At 39.5% G+C, this 27,633-nt stretch overlaps 1 protein-coding gene across 2 annotated transcripts in view; it reads right to left on the minus strand.

Moving 5' to 3' along the window:
* The window catches only part of LOC120788958 (exostosin-1), a 225,365-nt gene that overhangs the window by 23,584 nt on the left and 174,148 nt on the right, over positions 1-27,633 (minus strand). For both annotated transcript variants that reach the window (XM_040125286.1, XM_040125285.1), the window contains 4 exons: positions 25,829-25,922; positions 20,412-20,519; positions 11,357-11,476; positions 5,194-5,326 (listed from right to left, as the gene is read on the minus strand). In XM_040125286.1, the coding sequence (XP_039981220.1) occupies positions 5,194-5,326; positions 11,357-11,476; positions 20,412-20,519; positions 25,829-25,922 (455 nt within the window). The remainder of the gene's footprint in view (positions 1-5,193; positions 5,327-11,356; positions 11,477-20,411; positions 20,520-25,828; positions 25,923-27,633) is intronic.

The raw sequence follows: 27,633 nt of genomic DNA on the forward strand, positions 1-27,633 counted from the left end.
ACACAGGACAATTTGAGAGTTCAAGAAGCAGAACCAAACTTTAAATTACTTCCTTCAATAAATTAGCCCCAGCACACAGTACAATGGGTAAATGGAGCTGAGGAAGTGATTCCCCCTGAGGCAGCCTATGCCAAAGAAATGTATCAATATTATGGAGCATTGGCTTCTACTACTGGATTTTGTAAATCCATTTTCTATTCCATTATAAATAAATCTATTTACGTTGTCACTTTGGATGTAAAGAGCCGGTATAAAGAGCATACAATGCAAATGTTACGTGACACATTCAACACCATTCAGTGTGTTCACAGCCACACTAATAGTTTGATTATAATCTGATTAAGCCGATGCTCTGACTGTGGAAAACATAACATAAATGCCTTGTTTTGATACTGTAAATATCATTTTGTTCATGATCAGTATAAGAATAATGTGATTAGCACACAATCATTGCATTTAGATGAAAGAACAGATCGAAAAGATCCGACAAAAGGAAGCGAGGGAGTGGTGATGGTGATTTCCTTACGATTATTAATCTGATTATCAAACAAATCATGTAAACTAAGGATACTGGGGTATATCTTGTATCTGTGAACCGCGCAAACACTTTAATTAGACTATTGATCTTTTTTTTCTCACAATAATCAGGTTGCCGCGTGCATGTTAATGTCGAGATTACTGTATGAACACAAAATGAGCCTAAAGGCTCCGTCACAGAGGGAGGGCGAAGAAGAACCAACTTCTCCTCTCGAACAGTGAGCAGCGGGACCGAAAGTCAGCTTGAAAACTACTGTAGTACCCACCACTGTATACACCCGGGGGAGGCGGAGGCTCTTAGTCAGCCGACCTTTTGTGATTATTTCACGCTCTCTGAAATAAATTTAAAGTGACTACATGTTAATGTTTAGAAATGCTACGTGTAGCATCTCTAAAAACCAGGAGGTCCACTGAGTCGAGTTCAGTGGCAGGTAGAGATGTCAGAAAACAAAAGCTAATAAACAGTCTGTGCTTTCAACATCATATACTTGAGATCCTACTGTTCAACGAGGACGTCCCAGTATTTATTCTATATTGTCTGTACATGTGAAGCTCTTTCACGCGTTGTAACTGAGTTGAAAAACGAATGATTAAAAAGTTAAATGCCCCATGTGAGCAGCAAAATATGAGGACTTCAGAAATATAGAATAGGTAAAGCGGGGGCAGATACGAGAACACACACACACACACACACACAGACACAGAGACACGTAATATTCAGATCAGCCGGAGAAGGCCAGGACTGTGGGCAAATGGCACGCCAGGTGTCGGCTGGGTATGGGAGCAGGGGAATAACCATCCTCATGGATAAGTGGAGCCAGAGTGCTCTTTAGTGTCGCTCTATCCATCTCTCTGACACTGGGCCCCCTGACCAGCCATCTCAGGTGGCCTCAGCGCATTTATGGAGGCACGAGGTCTGCCCTTGCCGGGGTCGCGGGGGGTAGGCTTCAGTCCTTCTGTTTCCACCGCACTGTCTTGGAAACAGCTGTGCCACATTAATTTTTATCAAATGACACATGCTTCTTTTATTACTGGGCTGCTTGCAGGCATTGCTGTGCCAATTATAACGAGGTACTGATGGTGCTAGCGCTTTACTCTTTAGTGAGGATCTAACAGGGTCCTACACGTCCCACAATGAAATTGTCAAGATGGATCCATATTAAGAAGTAGTAGTTTGTAAACAGTGGCCTCTGCTGCATTGATTTTGACCTCTCTTTTTTTAAATCTGCCTTACCTAAGTCCCAAAACCGTATATCTAAAGGTGCCAAGTCAAAGGCAACTGGACCTGCTATAGATTCCTAAAGACATTTTGCTTCTGGGCTTTTCTTTCTCACATGCGGATCATTAGTCCACCTGGCTGTCATGCGAGAGCTGTTAAAGTCACATGAATCAAGGTGCGAATGGGTTTTAAACTGCCTGAGAGGGGCCTATCATGATGGAATCGCACTGTAAGCGGTTGATAAGTGCTGCCGTTTCTTTTTTTTTTTTTTTTAGTTTTTTTCAGTAAAAGCTTCCGCGTGGTGAGTGGATAGCTCCCTGTATTTTCTGTGACTGTCTGCAGACAAGTGTCAGTATCTTATTACCCTTTACTACCCATTGCAGCTGTTACTGTCATTAAAGTGGTGTTGTACTGGACACTGCCCTGCTGACTCTTGAAACAAGCGGCAGACACACAGCGGTTCAGTAAAGAAGAGAAATTACTCTGTCAGAACAAGAGCAAAGGATCTACTGTTTCAAAGCAAATCAGTGAAAATGAATGAAACGTGAATCATTCCTCCCAATCCTTTAATACTATGCTATTTGGGAAAAGGATTTTTTTGTTGTGTGGAGAATTTCATAAAAGCTATGCATGAAATCAGCATAGCACTGTATGTATGTGGCACCAACACTGTTAGAGACAGGTCGGTGAAAAAGTTTGCAAATGACTAATTTAAAAAGAGCTTACATTTAAGCAGATGCTTATATTTTCCCTGCGCACATACACCCCATCGGGAGCAAATCGCAGGTCAGTGTCTTGCTACGGGACACTTCCACGAGAGGTTAGGAGAGCTGGGGACCAAACCTCCAACACTACAGCCCCTTGATTGACAATGTAATAACAGCTATGAAAGATATCAATAGTGTGCCTGTGGCTTGTAACAGGAGGTCATGCAGTAGTTTCCATGCTCAACAAGCACAAGAATGTTCAGAGTACTCAGGTTCGGTCATGGCTATGTCATATTCTTACCGGTGAAGATTTTAAAAGTGCTGCAGCGGACATAAAATTATCGGTACGCAGTCGAAATGCACTGTATTGTGTGTGTTTAGTTCAACTGATATTAAAGGAGGAGGAGGGAGAAAAAGCAAGAGAGTGAGTTAGAGTGCTTCATATGCTTCAGCACCATGGAGAGAGACAATAGCTTGGAGCGCCTCAGCACCACAGATGTAGAAAGAGATAAACAAGCTGAACTGTCTCAGCACCGTGGACAGAGACAGAGAGCACCTGCTCGCCAAACGAGATGCTCCCGCCTCACAGAGTCCTGGTCTTAATGGTGCAGATATCTGGTCCTCTTAGAATATTTTAAACTGAAAGAAATCAATTCCCAGTTTATCACCAAGAATTAAAGGGACAAACAGCAACGGTAAACTCAGGTAAGTTTCGTGTCTGTGGGTGGGCGCGTATGCCAAACCAGCTAGAAGCTCAACAATTAATACACTGGAAAGTGATCACACAGCCTGGCTGATCCGCTACTTCGTCAGAAAGTGTCCGCATTTGTTTAAATCTCATTTTTGGTTTTTAAAATCTTTTTCAGTGGCTCTTGGCTGAAAACATGCCTATACAGCATTCTGTCTACTGTCTGTTTGTTTTTGTTTTTAACACTCAAAGTAGCTCCACAGTGCACACAGCTGTCCAACTTTTCACAAACTACAGCAAAAGTTGTAACTTGAGCCATCAAATCAGGACATTCTTGCAGCTCCTGAGGCCACTGCGTCTGAGCAATAAGTCAAACTTTTTCAAACTACCCGGAAGAAGTTGCAAATGCTTTGCCATCAAAAGTTATGGGAAGGCAGCAGAGTGAGACCGTAGTACACACAGCATCGACGAAAAGTTATTCCCCCGACTGCAGCATTGGGGGAGGCAGCAGCTAAGATCGTGATTTACGGCAGTGGCATAAACCAAACTGCTCAATTTTTCCTTCTAGTCCTCAGTCACTTCCTTCTTTCTTCCTTCTCACCCTTGTGTCGACAATCCCTCGGAGAAGGACAAACATTGATCTGAGTTACAGCCTCCACCTATTGAGCATCACTCTGGTCTGTATGCATGCCTACACACACACCCACGTATACATATACACACATCGGGCCACTTTCTCTTCACCGTCTGCCTGCAGGTTTCAGTTTGCTCCAACAGCAGTCTCATACCACATGTATGTTATTGTACATTTAGCTAGTTTCAATGCAGTCCTGTTGATATCCAGCGATGCCATCTATATCATGAGGTGAGTTTGTACATCTGCCGCTTTTACGTTCGCCGCTCTAAACAACTTGAAGCAATCTTTGGTCTCTAATATGTGTTTCATGTCCTGAGGAAAAAAATCCTGTTGTATGCAAGATTTGGCCGGACTAACATCCAGCGACAGCTTCCGGGCGAGCTTCAATTTGAATAAATTGAAGAAAAAACCTGAAAACTTGCGCAGTTAAACTGACAAAAAATAAATACACAAAAATGAATAAAATAAAGTGTCACCACCATGAACAACAGTCTGACACTGAGCAGCCAACAACCGCTGTCTATCGCTATCTGTGACGCTCGAAGTTTAGGAAGTATAGTTCTCGTAAGTTGTGGGCTTTGGTGGGTAATGTAGCCATGGACTCAGTTAATTAGCTGTGGGCTACGGCTTGAAACTCATTTATTAAGCCTATACGTGTTTACATTTTTGTATATTTTCACCATTAATTTTAGCTATCAGCAGTTCCCGTTTGAAGTGCACCCACAGACAACCATCACTGGTTTACATTTGATAACGAGGGAAAATTTAAAATGTGATCATTCCCAAGCAAATTCTGGAGTTATCAGAGCGTCTTTTCTCTGTGACTGCTAAGTGGATTTATGGACGTTTATTCACCATGGACATCGGAGATAATTATATCCTCGGGAAATATAAGTCACGCTGAATCTAAAAATATGTGTATTATCCCATTGTATTCAAATTCCACGGAGTTATGACTCAGGGAGTGAGTACGAACAGTGGAAATCCGATGCCGAGGGTTAAAGTACCTTAATTGCCTCCATGAGCTGTGTGTCACAGCCACTGGTGCAGCTCCAGCTGCTGACCGTGTTGATAAGTGGGCCAAATCAGCAGGCAAAACTACATTAAGGAGGTTAGAAAAACTCTGGGCTAGAGCCTCTAACTACATTACCGTCAAAGCTGGAGCCGTCCACTGAAAATGAAATTCCTTTTGGGAGCAACTAACCAAAAATGTATAGTTGAATTTATTAATAAAATAAAATCTTTGTCTAGTTCTCACATATATTTTCTTTTATAAATGTTTCCTCAAGACTTTTGAATAGGACATTTTTGGACTAAAGAAACAAAACTACAACAAAAACTTGAAACAACTCTAATCTAAAGCCACGTCTGGTCACACTCTACATTTGATGAGATCAGAACTCACCCAGTATGGCATAGTAAAACGGGAACTGGGCCGGGTCAGTTGAGTACTGGGGGAGTGCATAGAGACCACCAGGAAGGGAATTCCACAACAACCGGTTCCTGGACACATGGGAGTCCACGCGGTCCTGGATGATCTGGACGAAAGGGAGAGAGGAAGTACAGCAAAAAAAAAAAAAAAAAAAGCGTATGGGGGAAAGACAAGGAACACATGAAAGATTTGAGGCGGTACAGGACATGTGCCAAATGAGAAATGCGAGAAAACACAAAGACAACAGAGAACAGAGAGGAGACACAAGGGGAGAAAACAGAATGAGGTGCAAGTAAGAAAGAAAAGATTAGATTAGAGAACATAGAGACAATAAGAAGAGAGGATTGGAGAAAAGGAGGTTTGACAAGAGGGAAAGAAAGAGGATGTGATTAGTTCAGTAATTCCTTGTCTTATTTGTCTCTTTGTTTCATGCACACACCTTTCCAGATGTAACTAAGTGGACACTATCAGTCACACAGTATCCATAGATACACACATAATATCATGTCTAAAAAAAAACATTTATCTCCAAAATAAGGACATTCTGAGTTTTTTAAACTGAAGGATTAAGTTTTGCTTTATGGTTTAAGAAAAATGTTCCTACTTTTGAGATTAAATAAACCATTTGAAAGCTGAAAATTGCCCCGTAACAAGGCTGAAAACAAGGCTGTTCTTCCTCAGCTCATGAAAACATGATTTGTTGGTGATACACGACTTTCACAGGACAGTGATGACAATACACATAGATACATAAAATACTATTTCAGATCGGATTTCAAACAAAGTCAAGAATAACAAAGCTGGACAATTGATTTCTATCACTACTATATTATATTTTCCATTATTATATCCGACTCAGAAACGATAGATTGACCTTGTAAGCACAAGGACGCATTTTATGGCTTGTAAAAGCTAACACCACCTTCCTCACAATGGCATCTTTACTCTTTACCACATTACTCCAGACATGTACTGATACTTGCAAGTAAAAAATAGGCAGCTATTCATCTGACAGCTGGTGCTCGAGGAACTCTCTAGGAGAGGCCAGAGCAGACCTGGGGCACTTGCTGCAGTAACATGCTCCCAACATGAGCAGTCCATTAGTTATTTAGCTAATATGATCCATCTGGCTTGTAACAAAAGGTCAGGTTAGTTGTTTGATTGCGAGCACAAGCTGTTTCTTCTAGGGGCCTTCAAACCTCACCCTGCTCCTGGGAGAATGAATGCACAAATGTCTAGAGCTCAGCCACAAGGACATCATTTCTTTTTGCCATAATATTATGTATATATGTATGTGTGTGTGTGTGTGTGTGTGTGTGTGTGTGTGTGTGTGTGTATAGATATATATATATGTATATGTGTGTATGTCTATATAGATATAAATAGATAAAATTGTGTCACTGTCCAAATACCTGTAACTGGTTTTGATGTTTAATAGTTTAATTTATAGGAATGCATCACACTTTATAAACTCATTGTATTTCCTGTATGTTCTTAATCTGTAAAGTAAAGTAATAGTTGCAAATAAGTGTAGTTGAGTAAAAAGTACAACGTTAAACATACAATACCCAACTAAAGTCCAAGTACCTAAAAATTTGGATTTGTACATAGACTCCCTATGTCATGGTAGGAACGAAGACTTACAGTGATACAAGTGGAACTTTAGAGTGACACAAACACGGGAACATTAGCATTTTTAAGGGATGGGAGGTGGCGACTGACACCGTCTGTGGCACGGGGATGAACATGTAGGTTCCCGGCTCACCGGATGCTGAATGTAAGCAAGCTTTTGTGGGACTAAGCAAATAATGTCTTTCAGATGAGGAGAGCTCACAACCACTACTTTTGATATTTTCTTTTCTTCTTCTCTTCTTTTTTCCTTTTCCTGTCCACTTGTGACCAATTCAAGCAATGATTTCAGGTCCCCGTCTGACTAACCCCAGCAGACTTTTGAAAGGTGCCGTGGCTATATTTACTCGGTGCTAAAGAGGTGCTTTTATGAAAAGCATGGTTTCTCGAGTCAGCGTACGACAAGCATATGCTCGAGTGTGTGAATACTAGTGTTACCCAGAGTATAGAAGATTTTCACGGCTCGTCACTGCCCTTTTGGTTTTATGCACACAAAAAAAAGAACTAAAGAAACCTCTCTGATATAATTTTGATACATAATTTTGTAATAGTCATACATTGAAAAATGGTGAAATACACTACAAGAAGAACATAATTGACAGAGAAAAGTAATTTGTATTTTCAATCTTAATTCAAAATTTATTCATGTATTTTTAATTTATTGATTTCCTGAGGTGAACACAAACTAGGGGGATGTATTGTGAAGGTGTTAAGCGTTTAAAAGCAAGAAAATGTCTGACTATCTTTTGATTTCAATGATTTTTGATAAATAAATGATATCCACCACCAGAAGCAATAGTTTTAAAAACAAGAGTATTTTAACTTAAATGAAATATCAACACTTACTTGTGTTTAAATAAACAGGGATACTGAAAACAAATTATGGTATTTTGTATTTGCCTTTTTCTCTCTGAGTCCAGAACTGTCTACTGATCTGTGGAGAATTGGATTGGCACTTACAGCCGGCTAACACACATACGTGCATGTGCGCACACGCACACACACACACACACACACACACACACACACACACACACACACACGAGCACACCTCGTGACGCCAACTGTCAGGCTCGCAGTATGTGGGACACTGCAGTTATCAACAATGCCTCATTTCACCCGTTTAGCCTGGTGGCGTGCTGGCTCTGAGTTTTTAGCACATCTGGCCAGCAGTCTATGGCTGTCAGGGGGCTTCTGTCTAATTTCATACCCTGCTAGCGCTGGGCATTCGGTGGAGTCATTGAGGTCTTGTTTGTGATGTGATTTTAGGGGGAAAAAAATGCTGCAGTTTCATAAAGGCTCATATTATTAACCTGAACATGAAAGTGAACATAAATTATAATATCAAGATTTTGCAGATTAGTCTGTTAATAACCTCTGTTAAGGGCTGGCTCCCTATTCTCTACAATCTATCCTCCTTGGAACATAGTAGGCTTTAGGCAAACACGTTGGCATACGGTGCTTTAATTTAAATATATGACACCTTCAGGCAAGCGCAACTTAATTTCATATGTCATAGCTTCAATCAAACCTCATTTTTATACGTTTAAAGAGAGGGTACTTCAATTTTGAAAGCAGAAATGGCTGAGAATGAATGAATGAAAAGAATGAACTCGGTGAAAAGCACCATTGCTCAGCCTAATACACTCTGGGGGGTTTTGCTGCTACAGCGTTACTTGGTCTGGTATGACCAGTGGCATACGGTTGCTAATGTTAGCAAATGGTAGCAAACTTGACACAGATATTGTGGCGTATTTGACATTACTGAGCCAGTTTGTTGACTTAATGATTTACATTATATTTTAGCATTTACCCGTAATTTTAGTCCAGAGCGGCTGCCGTTCAGCAAACCTTACATAGACCGTCTTCATATCATTAAAGCTATGCGCTCCGTTGATGGCTCTGAGTTCAAAACAGACCTCTTAGTGGCACAATGCGTGCTTCAAACGTTAATAAAAGTGTATTATCCCCAAAACTTTACAATCACAAGGGTTGGAGTTATTTTATTATCTATTATTAATAATAGATAACAACTACATCTAAATGTATTAATGTGTTCTCATTTTGTTTAAGGTTTGTTCCCATTAGTAATCTTTGTAAAAAGCACAACATTAAGAGGAGAAATAAATAAGAATAAATAAGCAACTTTCCATCCGTAAATAAAACTCTTCAAAATATGTACTGTATGGCAATATACCTCAAATTTATTTGTTGAAAAAAATTGTGGACTGCAACTTTAATCTTGCGGCATTTACCAATTTGGCATTAGGAAAAGAAATTCACACTCATGTCTGTGTGAATTCATCCATTAAGCTCGGGACAAAACACAACACAACTGATGTCCCACCTTAGTAATTATTTCATAACCTATTTCTAGTCCCATATAAACAGGCCTTAAAGGAAGTGGTGAAGATGATGATAGTGATGATGGCAGAAAGTGGTGCCGACGATGATTTCAGTGTCTGAGGTAGAGCTGGTGCTTGCAAACAATTGCGCGTGCTGTGAGAAAGATCGTGGTGATCGCAGTGATGTTTTGGTGACGACGACGACGACGATGCTGCTGCTGATGAGGGTGATAAAGAGGATTATTATCTGTGCCTGTACTCAGAGATGCTACTGAAAGCAAATTGTCCCTGAGGACTGAATCGAGGCTTTGAGGAAGCGGACTAACAACAGCGGACGATAGGATGAGAGGCTCTTATAAGCTAATGAGACGAGTTCATCTCCTTCTCTTGAGCTAGTGGGGTCATTTAATGAGCCGACCTGTAGCTTCCTAGTCTTGAGAGCAGGCATATACACCCACACACACACGTACCCACACACACTGCAGCCTCTCCTGAAGGCTGCCAGACAACACGGACCTCCTTCGCACTTGGCAATTCACACCGCTTCTCATGCTCACACTGTGTTTAGATTTCACGAATCAAAATGCATGTTTCCAGTCTGCCAATATTAAAATCAATCTTACGTTTCTTTGTCAAAGTTTGGATGTTTATCCAAAAAGACTACGCGTTCTAAGTCTCAATTTGCAATATCTTTTTACCATTCGTATGTTCTTTTAACATTAAGCAGTAAACAAAACTGAATAGTTTAAATTTCACCACACTCTTAGCTCTACAGAGTATTTTAGCATCTTTCAGCTCATTGTTTTGGTTTTACTTCCTGCCACTTTACTGTTTTTGGTTCAGTGTTACTGCTCTCACCAAACCTTGTTTGCAGATGGAGCAGGCAGATGTTTTCAGATAAAAAAGCTCTTCATAAACTAAATGTGCGTTACCTGCCCAGCACCATCAGGGAGGCAACCAATGTTAGGGTCTAGCTAGTGACCATAGCAATCATTTAGCAGCTGGTGGCAGTTAGTGGAGACCCAAACAGAGGTAAAAGGGGAGTGACTTTGGGACTCGGGACAATTGTAAATGTTGCTCTGTGTCTGCTGGATGTGTATATAAGCAACTCTGTAGTGCCAAATTGGCAAAAGCACTCCAGGAGTTTTAGGTTGCAGTGGTCTTGAGGCAGAAAAGATGTCTAAAGTACAGGCTTTCATTTTGAGGATTATTGTTATCTTGCAGTCGTGTTCACTATTATAAAAACCATTAAACCAAACCAACCAAGTGCGAAGGTGCATTACATTACGCTGTAGTGAGGGCTACCACCTTAGTCAGGTTGTTGCGCCCTACTGTCCTGGAGTAAAAATGCCCAAATATCCTCACCCAGAATCAAATGAATCATATCGGCTCCAACACACTTCTTGCAAACATGTTTGCTATTTCATAGTTTTAAGGTGATAATATGTCAGTAATCTGTCGACAGCTTTCTCCACTCCCCCCCAAATTATCAATCACGCTGCTTTAACCATCACTATTTACAGATGAAGTTGTTACTGTTTTTTCTTTTCCTTTGTTTTTTTGTGGCGTGTGTATGAAGATTTAAGGAAAAGTAGATCTAATAAAACATAACCCTGTTCTATTAAAAAAGTCAAACATCTAATGCTGGCACTAATCACTCACAGCAACCTCAGATCTGACTGTTCTAGGGCTGATGTAATGTCTTGTGAAGCCGTATTTGAGATGACTGTAATTTATATGCTGACTGGCAGTTTTAATTGACGGTGTCTGAGAGGTGGTTTCGTAAAAATGCAACAAAAAGCAATATTGATCTGAGAACACACTTCATCAGAGACTACTTTTGAGGTGCCCTTGAGCATGACAAATGACCCCCAATTACTTGGGGGTATAGTTTGGACCTATACTCTGTGGATAATGTCAGAGGACTCTTTGATCGGAGCTTGTTTCTGGGACAAGACAAGGCACACACAGCTCCAAAAGGTTAAAAAAAATATACAACTGACAACTGGACTAAGGTTTCCTTTAAAAGTTTAGCTTTTGTAGCCGATGCACTGCCATTGAAAAGTGTAGAACAAGACACAGCAGTTTTGTTGATTAAATGAAGCTCTCCTGACAAAACTAAATTAAAAAATCCCATTAAGACCATTTATTTGCAGGCTTACCTCCAGAGTAGTTAAGACTATTTTGGCCACAGAAGAAAAGTAAGCGTCCCAGAGGAACTGAGTCTGCTGGCGTAGAGCCAAGATCCTGTCACAGCCCACAGACCGAGTAATGGAGGGAACCTGGAGGGAGAAGGAGGGGAAGAAAAAACAAGAGGACAAAGATGACAGCGAGATAGATTAAGTTAGATTTTAAACAATGCTGAGTGAGGAGATGAGAAACAGTGTGTGTGGGGGTGGGGTGTGGGGGATAAAGTCAGGCAGACAGGTGGAGGAAGTATAAGTAATTCTGTGGGCATGTAGAAAAAGATTAGAGGAAATTCTTCCAACCCTCAAGACTCTTTTAGCTCCATATCTTACTCTGTCCATCAACTCCCTTATCCCCAGGACAGTATGCCTCATGGTAGATACTATTAAGTGTCTACAAGAAAGGGCCATTAAAACAGGTTGAGATTTACAAATGCCTTAGAGCAGCGGTTCCCAAAACTTTTTATGACACACCAGCACAGCCCTATCAGCTTTTTAACTGGATGTTATTTAACACTTTCAATTATACAAAAGCGGATATTCTTACAATATTTTATATTATAAAACCTAGTGACACTAGACTTCATTTTTTCTTTTTTCAGTTGGTTTAGTCCAGTTTACATTCACACTGACACCGCTTAGAGGGACAGAAGCTGGGTGTTTTAAACATGTATCCATTACGTTAGCTATCTGTCTCACTCTTCCCGCTTGCCTGCTAAATAGTTTTCCCACGCTCTCATTGGCAGCGGATGTTGACGTGTTGAAGGAATTACAGATAACAGTTTGTGGATGGTGAGTCCTGCTCAGTGAGCCTGTTTAAGCTGGCAGTTTGTTAGATACCGTGACAATAAATATCGTAAAGATCAGCTTCATACCATTTGGAATTTCATTTGAGTACGTATTTTCCTCCTAAGCTCAAATATGTGTTATGTAAACTGTATCCTCGGATCTGAGAAGCTGGAACTAGCAAATGTTTGGTATTTTGGCATGAAAAATCTCTTAAGTTATTGATCTACTATCAAATTTGTCATCAATTCATTTTCTGTTCATCAATTAATCATTTGAGTGCTACCATGGATCTCAATTGTCATTACAATTGTTATTACTTCTATAACATCATAAAAACCTCAACAAATTTCAGATTCGAGCTTCAGTGAGTCACAGTTGCAACTTGCCCATACATCATATGTTGCTCCAGAAACGTAATAACGATTGTTCATTCGGGGTTTTTTTTTTTTTGGATAAATATTGAGTGACGACAAATCAACAAGTTGTGTTTCTGTACCGCAACCGTTTCATCTGCTCCAAAGGAGCTCTGCAATGGCAACGTACCAACAAACTCTGCAAAACCTGCTAGGAGGCCAATATATCTGCTCCTGCTTCACCAGAGGCAAGCTGAAGTCCCAGCTCGTATTGCCATGGATGGCATGAGCAGCTGGCTTGTGGCATGCAGCGGTAACACCCTCATGGAGAGTTAGTGAAGGGGATGAAATCATGGGAGATGAGGATCTTGCCAATCTGACCAGGGAGCTAAACACTCTGATACGCCAGGAAGATGGAGAAGGACCCTCTTTTGATGCTCAGTTTGTAGGAAAAACAAACTACCTTCCAGCTACGGTCAGCCATGACCTTAGCTGCCCCACTCAGCTTGACAGTGAAGCTGAAAAAGAAATAAACATCTTTGAAGCCAATGTTAGTGAAGAGCCTCATCAGCCCTCAAGAGGTGCTGGTGGATTTGGAGCCCAGGTCCCTTCTGGTGTTCTGGCCACAGCCCCGAAGACTCTTCACTCATAATTACGGTGTCAACTTGGCAGACATGGCCATCAAAAAAGCTACTCTGGTCTGAAAGGGACATATTGACTGATGGTATTATCAGTTTGTAAGATACTGGATTTATATATATATATATATATATATATATATATATATATATATATATATATATATATATATATATATATATATATATAACCAAAATATTAAAACATTAAACCACAACATTAAAATCAGTAACCGGTTTTAATGTTGTGGCTGATCGGTGTAAATCCAGGAGAAGCTTGGGGGACTTTCAATTACAGAGTCCTGAGCTGCTTGGCTCCATCTCTCATGTTGTGAACAAGTAGCTTCTCCTCAAGTTGCAGAGCTTCACGAAGTCTAATGAGGCAGCTGCAGGCAACAACAAGGCTCTTGGATGTTTTTAACCGAGTTTCCACTGAAAAATAACCTGAGTTTTGAAAATAACACATCAGTTTAAACCAGTTTTCACCTGGATTTTGTACGGAAACTGACCACCGCGGCTTAGTGGGTAAAGGCCACGTTCAGACCAGACATCAACACTACTTAAAAAAAAAAAGGCAGCAACCTCATTCATTTGAATGAGACCGCGGCGTTCACATAGCAGGGGTTGCTAAAGCAGATGTCTCCAGCACAAAAAACAAAATCATACAGCAAAGAAATTGAACCAGGCTCTTCTGTTGCAACCCAGTGCAACGTCATCCACTCAGGCACTGCCTTGTCCAGTCAAATTCGTACAAGTGCACATTCCAGGTAGATTACTTTGTGACACGAAAGCTGTTTAGCTACTGTTTACCCCTGGAGTGTTTGAACGAAAAAATGAAATGGGTTGCTCCAGTGATAGCATTCCAGAGAAGTAAAATCCTTCCTCATAATACTGTAAACACTATATTCAAACTGGACTTCGTGGATTGTATTTAATGTCTCACCAGTACCTGAAAAAACACACTGGACTGCTCTGAAAATGTTTTGGAAATAAAAAAAGAGAAGACAGAAAAATAAACTACTGATTATACATAGAAGTCCCACTAATTATAAAAACAATAAATGTTTAAAAATGGTTCTGTAGCACGTTATTCATAAAATTCCAATTATTGATTTTTATTAGATTTTTACACATTTTTTAACTATTTGATTGAACAAGATAAAAATCATCAAAATCACCAAGGAACATGAAAGTGTAAAGTATAAGTTTGTTGTTTTGCAGCTGACGTCAGTGGGATTGGTTGACAGCAGAGCGAGCTTTAATTGGTCAGCTCCCTGAGGTGGAATATAAACAACACCAATCAAATCAGCTCAATTCTCTTCCCCTCAATTGACTTTAATAGTGTTTATGTTTCTCGGCAGGGGCAGTCTGTGTTTTTTGTGTGTGTTGAGGGTGGCTGTGTGTTGTGCGTGTCTCTACTCCACGGGGGGGATTGAAACTCTACATATTAAACAGCCAGGTATTGCAGTTCTCAGGGATGTAATTGAAAGTAATGAGATTCATCTCTCTCGGCAGGTGTTAGAGCTCCGATGTTGTGCTGAACACCGAGTCTCTGTGTGAGTCTGTGTGTTACTGAGAAAAAAAAGAAAGACAAAGAGGACAAGCATCCAGAATCTGTTTACCAACCAGAAAAATGTTCCTCTCTGTTATTATATTTTTATTATACCATACAGATGCTGTCATTTAGAGCAGATAATTAAGTGGTTTCTGACTATTTTAATGCTTTTAATGGCTTTTTTGAGGTGTTTAGTTGTAATAAAGCCCGAATCCTGAGTCTATTCTGACAATTCCTTACAAGAGGCTGACTCCTGCTACCTTCCCAGGTGTCGCAGCCCATCACAGCTGTCTCAGCACACATCAATTAGGAAGTATTTTTTTCAATGCAACACCGATTGACCCGCTTGAATAGTATTACACTAGTAAAAAACTTGCAAAAAAAGCACATTTATCAGATTTAAAAGAACAAACAAACCTTTAGACATATAAGCATATTAAGTTTTTGGGCAGTTAACATTTAAAATGTAAAACATCACACAAAAATGCCCCTAAAAAGTGTGTAATATGTTTGTTTTTTTTAGGGACAATCATGTTACATATGATTTTATGTTTATATGTAACATTTCTCTTATGTGAACACATGAATTTCAGATGTGTTTTGGGCAAGAGGTGTAGGAGAAAATTTGCCCATTTGCAGAAATTAATCATTTTGTAATTTTGTGACCCATATGTCTGATATACCTTTGTTGATTTATACTATTGTTTAATCTAATGATTAAAATTTGGATTAATAAATAATAATAATAATAATAATAATAATACAAAGTGGTTTACAAAAAGAAATAAAACCAGACAAGGCAAATAAAATCTGAATACGACCAAAGAACATGAGCACAGAACATGTAAGATCAAATAAATAGGAATTAAACTGTATAAATTAAAACCTATGTCAAACATTTTCAAAAGCTTTCACTGAGAGAACAGTTTTAAGAAGAGATTAAAAAGCAGCTAAATATTGGTGAGTCTGAGTTCAGTAGACAGAGAGTTCCATAGTGTCGGGGCTCTAATTGCGAAAGTTCGGTCACCTTTTGTCACGAACTGTGATCTGGGGGTTACCAGCAGGGCTCCGACTCATGTATCTCAGTGGTCGAAGGGGCACATACCAGTTCAATAAATCAGAGAGGTATTTAGGAGCGAGGCTGTTTAAGGCCCTAAAAGTGAGCAATAAAATTCTAAAATCAATTCGAAGTCTAACAGGGAGCCAGTGCAGGGAGGCAGGCAGAGGGGTGATGTGATCATGGCTTTTTGGGTTCGAGCAGCGGCCTTTTGTACCAACTGGAAACAGTGGAGGGAGCCATGGCTGATACCTGAGCAAAGGGCATTACAATAATCAAGCCAAGAATAGCTAAGAGCATGTACACCTTTTTTCGAAATCAGCAACTGATAAAAATGGCCTAATTTTCGAGATTATCTTGAGCTGGAAGAAACAAGACTGAACAGCATTTGTGATTTGATCATCAAAACAGAGGTTAGCATCGAAAATCACCCCTAAATTCCTAGTTGCCTGCTTAATATTATCTGACAGACAGCCAAGATTAGCACCAACAGAGCTGATGGAACTGGTTCAACTTGGGCAGCAGGGGCCATTTTTGCCCTGGACCCCCCAGGACGGTTAACTGGGCCATGATGACTATTTGATTTGACCTTGATCATTATTTACTTTACAGACAAGTTAGCTGACTTAATCATGAGTCATCATCTTCTTTGTACCCACTGAATTTCATAATCAAGAAAAAGTACATAGAACTGGCTTGACTTAGCAAACTGAGTGAATAATTAGGTATCTACAACATTGTTTTTATAAGGTGATTATATAATGCATGTAAAAAAGCATTAACATTAGCTCTCTCCATGTTGTTTAAAAATGAGAGAAACTAATAATTTTGTAGTGGTCTCTTAATTTTTTCCATAGCTGTATATGTGAATGTTGTCGGCATAAAAATGGTAAAATAAACCATGACGTAGAATAACCTGGCCAAGAGGCAGCATGTAGATATAAAACAGAAGGGGGCCAAGAACGAAGCCTTGAGGGACACCACCTTGATTCCTACCCAAGTCACTAAGCAATGTCAGAGGATAATATGATCGACTGTATCAAAGGCGGCACTTGAATCTAAAAAAACTCAAATTGAGCGGTCACATCTGTCTGCAGTTAACAGTAGATCAATGGTAACCTTAACAAGTACTGTCTCGATACTATGAAGTGCTCTCAAACCAGACTTGAAACTCTTAAAAACACTATTATTGTTCATAACAGATATCAGTTGAGATGAAATGACTTTCTCCAGAATCTTAGATAAAAAAAGACAGTTTGGAGATTGGTCTATAGTTATTTAAGCAAAGGGGGTCTAAATTAGTGGGGATTCTTGTAGAAATGGTTGAATTATGGCATGTTTAAAACTGTCTGGAAAAGAACCAGAGACCAGTGAATTGTTACAAATTTGTGAAATAACAGGGCTAACAGTGGAAAATACTTCCTTGAGCAGCTTAGTGGGGATGATACATAGGAGGCAGGAGGAGTTCATGCGTGAGACTGTGCTCTCTAACACTGAAATTGTAATGGGTTGAAACTGGGTAAAAAAGGCAGAATTAACATGGGGAATGGAAAGAAGGCAAGGATCTGGGCGGATTTGGGGCCTGATATTTTCCACCCTATCTACAAAATGAGAAAGAACTTTTTCGGACAGCTCAGCATCAGGTTCAGAAAAAGATGTGCAGGGACTAGTAATAACAGAATCACCTACCTTAAAGAGAATTTTAGGATTGTCCACAGGAGTCATTGCGTGTTTGATTTTATCGTGTTGTGTACTCACAAATGTCAGGTTTTATCCTGAAAGCCTTGGAATTATTTGTTTTTATCCCTTCCTCGAGATTTTTATTAAGTCTTAAATCTGTATGTCTGCATCAAGACTAGGGAAAATAATGGAAAATTTCTTGTTTTGTTCAACCTCTGTAATAAATGTGAACACCCTCAGTATTCGCGCTGTCAAACATAATACTTGCGTCACACATATCATCTTAACCAACAATTAACATGCTTTTAGATAGGTGGTTTGTTTTGTCTAAGGGAACGATGCAAACAACAAAACCTCTGACAACATTAGTACATCATTGTGGGTCTGAGTAATGTTTAATGACAAAATGACTGCTTTATTTTATGTAAAAGCCAAGTTTTCTAAAACTTTTAATGATGGCTTGTCTGCTACTGTGCGATTCACAGAGAAAAATTAATTTATCATAATCGCAAGGTGCTGATAGAAGGCTGACGGGGAACCAGGGACACATTAATTAAAGGCAGACACACACAGCCTGCAACCCCCAGCCCCCAACACACACACACACACACACACAAAACAAAAAACACACACTTTCACATGTCTGTGCTGCTGTCCACGTGATGGTATAGGTCATGCAGGTGCATGCATAGTAATACAGAGAGTAATTAGAGAAAGTAAATATCACAAGCTCTGCCCGCTGCCATAATTAAAGGGAACAGAAGTTGATCCAACTGTAGAATAATCCGTCTTGGATAAAAATACTTCTTAGTGGAGGTGTGAGTGACTGTGAATATCACAACTATCGTGGCTGAATAAAATAAAATTAACTAAAAGCCACATGACTGCAATTAGATTCCTTCCCTTCTCTCAGTTGAACTGAGTGTCTACACATCAGTGACGTGCTGATAGGTCCCACTTCTGACACGAGTTTGCCCCAGTTCTTCTAAAAACAAACCTACTCTTCCTATCATGTGGTCTTTAGAGTTTCCAGAGATGTGGTGCTATTCACTGATTCCAATCACAATGTCAGTCATTTGCTCTGTTTCCATACAATTTTAGTCCTTTTATGGGTTTTATGTAAAAATGAAACATTGCTAAAAATAAAGAGTTTTGGTTTTATAGATTTAAAAGAGTAAGAAAATTTTGCAAAAAAGTGAAGAGATGTTTTTTGTTTTCCGAGAATTGATCAGTTTAGAAAAAGTTGCTATTGTTTGTGGTCAGATTATTTTAGCCATATTTCAGAGTACAACAAAATGAATGTTCATAGAATATATTCTCTTACACATGATGACCAGGTAACAGTTATGGCACCCTTTTGCATTGACACCCTTTCCCACTGCAAACAATTGTGGATATCCACAACCGGGGAGTTTAGAAAACTCATACTACTGAAACCGTGTCAACACAGGATTTATTAAGTATTATTTATCAGGTGCAGGGGAGCATGAAAAAGCGACTCTGTGCACCTGTTTTGGGTCATCTTTCCCTCTGTATAATTATAAGTGCAACAATGTGATGCATTTTCCATCCAAAGCCAACAGCCTGTTCCTTTATCAGTAGTTACCAAGTAACACACTGAAACTCTAACTGGGCATCAAAGTGATATCCAAAGTAGAGCCTGACAAACTTCTGCACTATTAATTAAAACGATCATAAATACACAATAACTATGTGAGCTGAATAACTTAAAACTTCTTTTTTTCCCCTTCCACCCTTATTAAAATCCAGGTGCTCTGACCAGATCGCTAGATGCTAACAGCTAATTATGCACTCTGAGCTGAAACTCAGGTTTCCCCGTTTGGGATAATTAACATTTTCCACCCACTACTTCTATGCAGTTCATTGCACGAAAACTCTTCATTTTCATATTTTATAGGTTTCACTTATTCTGGTTGGTTTTTTTTTCCCACTACATACAAATACATCGTTGGCAAGAAACCTAGTTGTCTACTGATGTACAGCGCGGCTGATTCATTATTTATTCAATAAATGTCCATTGTGTTATACATTTACCCAGAGAAAGGATTTTTTACAGATCAAGTGGGTGTATTCAGAGGAATCGGGAGCTCGGTGGCCTGTGAGTCAGCCATAGCAACATCCTCCAGCAGCTAGTACTAGCTCGGGAAAGGAGGTGCGTTCATCTGGTGATCAACAGCCGTGAGCTCCCACGCCTGACTTTGGCCTTCTCCGATTGGTTAGAAAGGGCAAGGCTTGCTCAGTAACATTAGATGGGATTATCTCTGCACTGCTGCCGCGCTGTTCCACGAGTCTGAGTCACAGAAGCCTTTCACAGCACCTCTCCACATTAAGGTATTTTTTTGGGCCACGTTTCAACTAAAAAAATATCAGAAAAAAAAGTCACGTACTGTAGCTTTAACATATCCCAAAAATTGTTTAAATAGAAATCAAGCTGATTGAACTCTGGTGGCAGTTCGGTTTGACCATGGTAGCCTATACTGAACATCGTTTCCATAGATTTTAATAGCCATTCTTGACCTATGTGTCGCGCTTCTACGTTTGAATCAGCCCCAGCTGGATCTTTGTGATTGCCAAGCAGGGGATCTGGAGCCAGAGAAGACCTTTACAACTGAGAAGATGTTGGCATTTCACCACCCAGACGCTGAATAAGCCCCGGCTGAAGGGGGACATTTTATCTCTTGATGGTTTACGCTTTACAGTGTTAGTACGTTTTATCCTCTTCAGCGAGGTAACTCAGGTGTAGCTTTTACCAACCTCCATGCAAGTTCCTGCCGTAACTGTGTAATATAATAATTAATAATCTACTTTCCATACATCCCTCCAAGTCCCTTCTTTGTCATATAAAAACCGTCCATTCATCCACCCATCCATCCTATATCCTTCCATCCCTCCATCCTTTCGTCTGATCGTCCAGTATTTTTCCAGTAGTTCTCGGTACCTGTAACAGCAGTCTCTCATCTCCGATGATGGCGGCTTTCCTCCAGTCGATCACTTCGGAGAAGGGGAGCTCCCAGCCGTTACTCAGGATAACCGGGATACAAGCCGCCTGTGCGGAAAGAGAGAGATAAAACAAAAAGGAAGCGTCACAATGACAAGAAATATTTTTTTGGGGGGGGGGGACTGGATTTGAATAAATGCTAGCGGGCAGAAAATTATCTTTACGTAACAGCCTGTATGAATGGGAGGCGGTAGTAAACATAAGAGTCACATTAATATTCTAAATCCAGTGATTAATGATGGGGAATCGGAAATTATTCTTGCAGATTAATGTCGGAGCTTTTATACAACTCATATCTATGATACATTTATAGAAAGCACATAAGAAAACAAAAACTCTTTCGGTGTTGGATTTTGAAACTTTTAGATGAACTTAGACGAGAGTTCAGCCTGAACTAAATATTTTTTTTAACTCTGAAGTTAAGGATGTTGGTGTCATTGTTAATCCAGCACAATTTTCAGCTGTCTAACAGTTTGTGTAACGTATCTTTCTCTCAGAGGACATTTTTGTCTCAAAAATGATATATAGGAAATCTTCTTTCAAACGGTTTAAAAGTTTTCACAGTTTGAACGTAAGGGGAATTCCAGTAACATCTTAAGTCTAACCGGAAGTCTAAAGCAGAGCAGTGGGAAGGATCTACTTTTCGGTCTTTTTTGTTCTTCCCTCGATGAGGGATTTATCCTCTTAGATATTTTCTGTCCAAAGAGACACTTTCAACATGTTCCAAGTTGCAGTTTTTCAGAAACCAATCAAGTTGCCAAAAAGATTAAGGAGAAAACAAAAAAAGTGCTTTTATTTATTTTCCCTGTATTCATCGATATTCGGAGGATTCATTAATGGGACTTAATTCGTTAGGAGCTGTTTTCATTTCCCATCGGAGCTCTCTGAGTTGCCGTGAATTCATTTTATGATTGAGCTCTTTAAACTGTTCATCATTTGCGGTTAATGGATAGGAGCTGATTTGGGTAAAACATACTGTTCTCTGGATAATGTCTTTCATTTCACATATTTTATGTCTCATTCATAAGCATGTGCTGTTGTTTTATCATATTCTCATTGCAAATCATATAACAGTTATCAAATTCATGGTTATTGCCTCATATTTAAAAAAGCCGGTTTTATGAAAAGTATTGTAAAAACCCGCACCGTGCTTTCCCTGCGAAGTTGATAGTGCTGAACGGTAAAATGACATTAATTGGAAAGTGGTAGAGTTATATAGTTATATATATAAATATTATTCATGTATTTGTCAGCAACTGGTATATGTGTTACCAAACATATATCGAAAAAATGTGAAATCCCCCTTTTTTTTTTAAAAACTGAAAAATCCAAAAATATATCCACTTGACTAAATATACAGACTTGATTACAAGTGAAATATTTTTCAGGTGATATTAAATGTGAAATTGATGTTTTTATTCATGCTGTATATAATCGTGGGAGAGATGTCTGAAAATTATATGGGAATTTACAAAGATAAAAACACGTGCATACAGGTGAGATTTTCACATAGGAAAGAGTTTTTCACATGTGATAAACACATTTAACGTATAATAAATTCACATGTGCTTTTTTGCGTTTATACACCAATTGCTGATGATTTTATATGAGCCGTCATACATATTGAGAACTCACATCATTAAACACCTAACATGTCCTTATGTCTGCTTGTAGGCATTATAATGTGAATCGTAAACCTGAGTGTTTATTTACTGCCTGTAAATATGAATTATTTTATTCCAAATGGGTTATGGTTTCACGTTAATGACATAGGCTATTACTTGAATATGTGGTCTGAATTCGCCGAGCACTGACAGACACGAGTCAAAGAGAAATTCAGGAAGTCTGGTATTTTCATTTAAAGTTCAGGTTCGACTGGATTCTCAATCAAGTGAAGCTGAGAGATTAAAGGAGATTCACAAAATGCCGAGTGCATGATCAGTGACCTGTCTATGCAAATTCCCACTGCATTGATCAGTCTGGCTTTGTGAGATGACTTTCCCTTTTCTTTTATTTTTTTTTTCTCACAGTCATCCTCTTACATATCTCTTTGTTTTTCTCTCCTCTGGAGTCCTCTGAATTTTGATCATTACTGTACCTTTGCATGGGGAACTGCTTTTTCTTTTCCTTTTCTTATCTATTTTCACCTCTGGCAAACTGGTTGGATTTACTGAAAAAGCCATTAAAATAATTTCCATGCATTTAAAATGACAGTTAAATTAAACGTATTACCCATTTTTTTCTGCCAATCATTCTTCCTATTACTTTGTGCATCTTACCTAAGATCTCCTATAGCTTTTCTCACATCACCAGAAAGTTCAGCCTCTACTTACTCATTACTAGATAGTCATGATAACTGGGACAAACAAGGCTACAGATAAGTTGGTGGAGCCAGTGTCTTGTTTGCTTCCTTTAATGTATAACCTGCCCAGGGGCCGTATGTGCTCACTCACTGGCTGTTCACTAGCATTTCTTGGCTGGTCGGGGACTCAAATCTATAGGCAGTTTAAAACAATGGCTAAATCAGCTTTGATGTTGGATTTATTTCACAAAAATATGTACATAAATCCTTCTAGCAAATGCTCTAGGTGAGTCCTGAAGGGCGAAGCATGTAGAACCTATATAGTCTTCAATTTGTGTGCGGTTTGTCCTCAACAGAAAGTGAGGAAAAAAACAAGAACAAGAACAAGGAAAACAACAGCCAAAGGCAGGCACAGGACAGAGCCAGATATTTAATGTCAAAACAACAGAGAGACACACAGAAACAAGGTGCTAATGAAAGCTGAACACATTTGTGCTCTGAGGACGTGTATAAGCGTTTCTCTTCCCTTTGGTGAATCTACAGAAACTGGCCTTTTCTGTGGCAGGGAGTTGACAGATTGTCAATAGTAATAAGATCAACTGTTGGTAAGAGGAGGCCAAGGAACTGTTTGATTCCTTGTACTGCCCAGCTGGTGATCCACAGGCTGTCTGATAAGCCTTTGCCAGCAATCATGAGCATAACAGTGAATCTCTGGTTACTGTCGCGTTCTACGGTACCAATGTCATGTTCTCGCTATTCTCCCTGGGAATCGAAGTATTTAACGACCTCATTTACAACCGTTGCCTGCGCACAAAACTCCGTCTGAAATGCAAAAGTTGGCATCTATAAAAACAAACTTGTCGGGGGGAAGAATGTGCGAACCTGTGCGGACACTCTGACCCATGCGAACGAACATTTTGGCGACAGTGGAAATTTGGCGACGCCGATGTTGAGGTGATTAGTTAAAGATTAGTTAAAGCCAGATTTGACACGACTGACTAATTTAATTTCACATAATATCACACTTTACTAATAGATCCACTTTATCTTAAACATTGAAACCAGCAGTGTTTCTTGTGCTCGTGCTAGTGAGCCATAACTGTTCCATAAGAACCTTTCACTGGTAAAAGACAGTAGTTTTTTTTTTAATAATATCTTCTAAAACTGTGCATAAATAACCAAGTACGATTTTAGTTTTGATATAGTTTTTGTGTGTAAAATCGCTGCAGCGAATACGACGAGCTGGAGACACAACCACCTCACCCGACGCCACCTGCGCTCATCATCAACTGTGGCAGTGCGAGAAACACCTAAATGCTGGAATTTGGAGTTAAATACAGTGTCTATTGTGTTTTTTGTAGATAGTTCGTGTGTGATTCCATCAGCTATGTACATGTCTGTAGCACGTAGATGCTTAACAAATACCAAGAGATGAGCGTCAGTGTCCCTGTGCCTCCGCAGGTCGGTCCAGGCTCCTACCTCCATGTCTGATCACGTTGTTTAATCTCGGAAACTGTCCTGTTTGTTGCATTAACAGCTGCTGCAGCCATCAGCCCTCAAACTTTTTTGTTTTGTTTGCAACACTGCTTCCATCCTCCACAGGAACAATATGTATAGCGATATTCACGAGGGATTCGCATTGACCATTTGGGGTTAATGGTGAGTGTTTTGGGCGGAGAATGAAGCGTACCAAAGGGCGCACATTTTCAAGTTGCTTGTAATTTATAAAGGGAGGTTGCAGGGAGGCCTGCCTACGCCAAGTTTTTAATGTCTAATTACTTTTGTGCATATGCCGTTTTTGGCTTTTTGTGCTTGTACACTTTAATCATGGATCTTACCCTCTGTCTTATAAATGAGTCCCCTGAGGAGGAGTTAATATTGTTTTAACAACACACAACTCACATAATGTGGTTTTCGAAGACTGATGGTTAGACTAGTATCATAAAGTATCACACGCTTTAACGGTTAAAAAAAAAGAAAAAAAAATATTAAAAAAGGGTTTAATGATTGGTCCACTAGAATTACATCCTTCTCCAAGTCTGGAGAAATATTGTGTTGCTTTGTACAAAACATTACAGTGATGCATTTAGACAGTTAAATTAGGAGATAAAAATCACAGGGAAAAAATTAATATTTAAATCAATGACTAAAAAGGAGAAAAAATAATAATGTGAAAATTTCACAGGGAGTTTTTTATGGATATTGATATCATTGCTTGAGGATCGAAAAAACACCAAAATGTCCGACTACCCTGATAACTTTGATAATAATTCTTCGTGTAGTTCGGCTGTTATTTTCAATAAGTCCTCCAAATAAACGGAGAAAGAATGCGTTTGTCCACGCCAGCTGGAACAACACGGACGCCGTCGTCACTTTAAAGTTGACAAGTGTCAGTCTTGAAATACTTGATATGTTTACTTGAAAGTAAACATGCGTACTTTTTGGAAACAACTGCTGTTTTGTACAGATTAAAGAGTAACTCAACCCCTGGGAATCTCGTCTTTGCTGCCCTCCAGTGATTTGACTTTTCACCATGCTGTAGTGATGTACAGGTGTACTCCAGGACCGGGTGGCATCGCTCACGGGTGTGGCTCAACAGGGCACATTTGTAGCCCCACCCAACCACACCTGTCATTGACGCCGGGTGTGGTCAGAAGTGAAATGAGCAACAATGCAATTCAGCCCGGTGTTACTCTTTTACCCATCAAATGTTAATTTCTATCAGATTCTATTACAGATCAGCTAATTAAAAAAACAATACATCATCTATTTAAAATTAGCCCCGATTTGACCAAATACAACAGTAAAATGCAACATTTATAAATCTGTGATAATCAACAATATCTAAAAGGGACATTTTTTTACATATTGAATCTTTTACTTTAGATTCCATACTTTTATTTAAGTATGATTTTGAATCCAGGACTTGTAACAGAGTATTTTTACATTGTGGTACTGCTACACTAAAAAAAAAATCTAAATATTTCTTCCACCACTACCGACTACTTTATTACATTGCAAAAAAAACAAATAAAAAAAAAAACAGCTACTGCACCTGCAAGGCCTCAAGGAAGCGAAAGGATCCCAGACGTCGGCCCCGGGGCACCAGGCAGAAACTGGAGTTATGGAGCAGCTCCTGGTAGTCGAACCTACATGCACGCGCACACACACACACACACACACACAGAGACACAAAAGGTTAGAAAATAAGGGAAGAATACCTCAGCAAGTAAAAGAAGAAGGAGGGGAGGGGTTTGTTGCATGAAACAACATTTTTTCAACGTACAACTTCATCTAATGGGCTACGAGAGAACACTGACTCTGTAATGTATTTTCAGGAATTTAAAAAAACAATAATACAATAATTCAGAGAAAGAACAGAGAAAGGCGAGAACACAGAGAGAGTTCTGCATCTGAAGAGAGACTGAAAAGGAAAAGTGGTACGACAAGGACTGCAAAAATGTCAGAAAAAAACTTAAGACGGCAGTCCGGGCTAAAACACCGTGAGCCACAAAAATTTGAGACAATATTATGTTGAAACAGTGAGAGAATACAAACAGATAATAAGACGTGAGAAAAAACATCATCATGATCAGAAACTAAGAGAAACTGAGGAGTCCACTGACAAGTTCTGGGGGAGAAAGAACAACTTTAACGACAAAAACCAACAACCTGGCCCCACAAAATGGCAAAATTTGGAGAGGTCATTTTGAAAAACTGTATGAGCAAATTTCAGCTAACAATCTCAATCACGAACAGAAACAGGGCAGGGTGAGGCAGGTTTCACCGAAGGGTTCGCTGATTCTGAGCGATGCCAGAATGACAGCAGCGCTTAGAGGAATCTGCCAAAAAATCTATTTTAAGTATCAGACGCTCACTCCCTCCCTGCAGCTTGTAATCGGCTTGGATTTGCAGAAGGGGGATTTCGACGCTGACCAAAAGTCATGGCAAAAAAAAAAAAAAGTGTCGAAACTTATACATAGAAACTCATGGTACCACTCCTGCGGTGTAATGGCAGTTTCAAAATGCACAAGAGCAAATATTTCGCGCAAGGTAGAACGCAAAATGAAGAGCAGCGCATAATTCACCAGAGCAGCTAGCTAGGATGCGACAGACTACACTGGAGATAATCACTATTCAATTTCTAACCCTCTATCCCGATTCTCTCGAATATTTTCTGCCTTGCTGGAGATTTTTACTCAGGCTGTAGAGTTATAGGAAAACACAGATGCACAAAATTCACTTTTACCCTGTTGTTCCCCACAATAACATCGTTGCCATCATAACGTCCACTTCCTGTCAATGCGACAATCCCATTGGACATGCATTTGGGGTCACATTTTTTTTATTCAATTTAGTTCAACTTTACCTGCAAAATCTGCCATTATTGCTCACGTAGTTGGCCGAGAGAGTGCGCCACTGTCTCCAATGTAAATATAACCTTGCTTACTAAACATGCTATTTTCATGTTCCCCTATTCTATTCCCTACAGCTCCATAGTCGCATGATATAAATTGTCCTGTTTCGACCTTGTAAATATGCAATATGTTCTCAGGTCCCTCTTACAAATGGGATCTTGATCTCAATGAGACGTCTAGAATAAATAAAGCTTAACTGAGTCTCTAACATCATCCAGAAGCTGCTAGCGATACTTGATGACTTGTTACGTTCTTCTAAACAGGCCAATAGTCTCTATGGCAGCTACCAACATTTGACCACTATGCAATATACAGAATTTCTCTAAAGTTAAAATAAAAATGTCCATGCACAATTAACAGCAGCCATCTATAAACTCTCTGATGCTGATGATTCCAGACTCCCCTCAAAATTGGTCAGTTTTTCCAACTAGCAACTCACTTC

Source organism: Xiphias gladius, chromosome 4 (assembly GCF_016859285.1).
Source record: "Xiphias gladius isolate SHS-SW01 ecotype Sanya breed wild chromosome 4, ASM1685928v1, whole genome shotgun sequence".
NCBI classification, from domain to species: Eukaryota; Metazoa; Chordata; class Actinopteri; order Istiophoriformes; family Xiphiidae; genus Xiphias; species Xiphias gladius.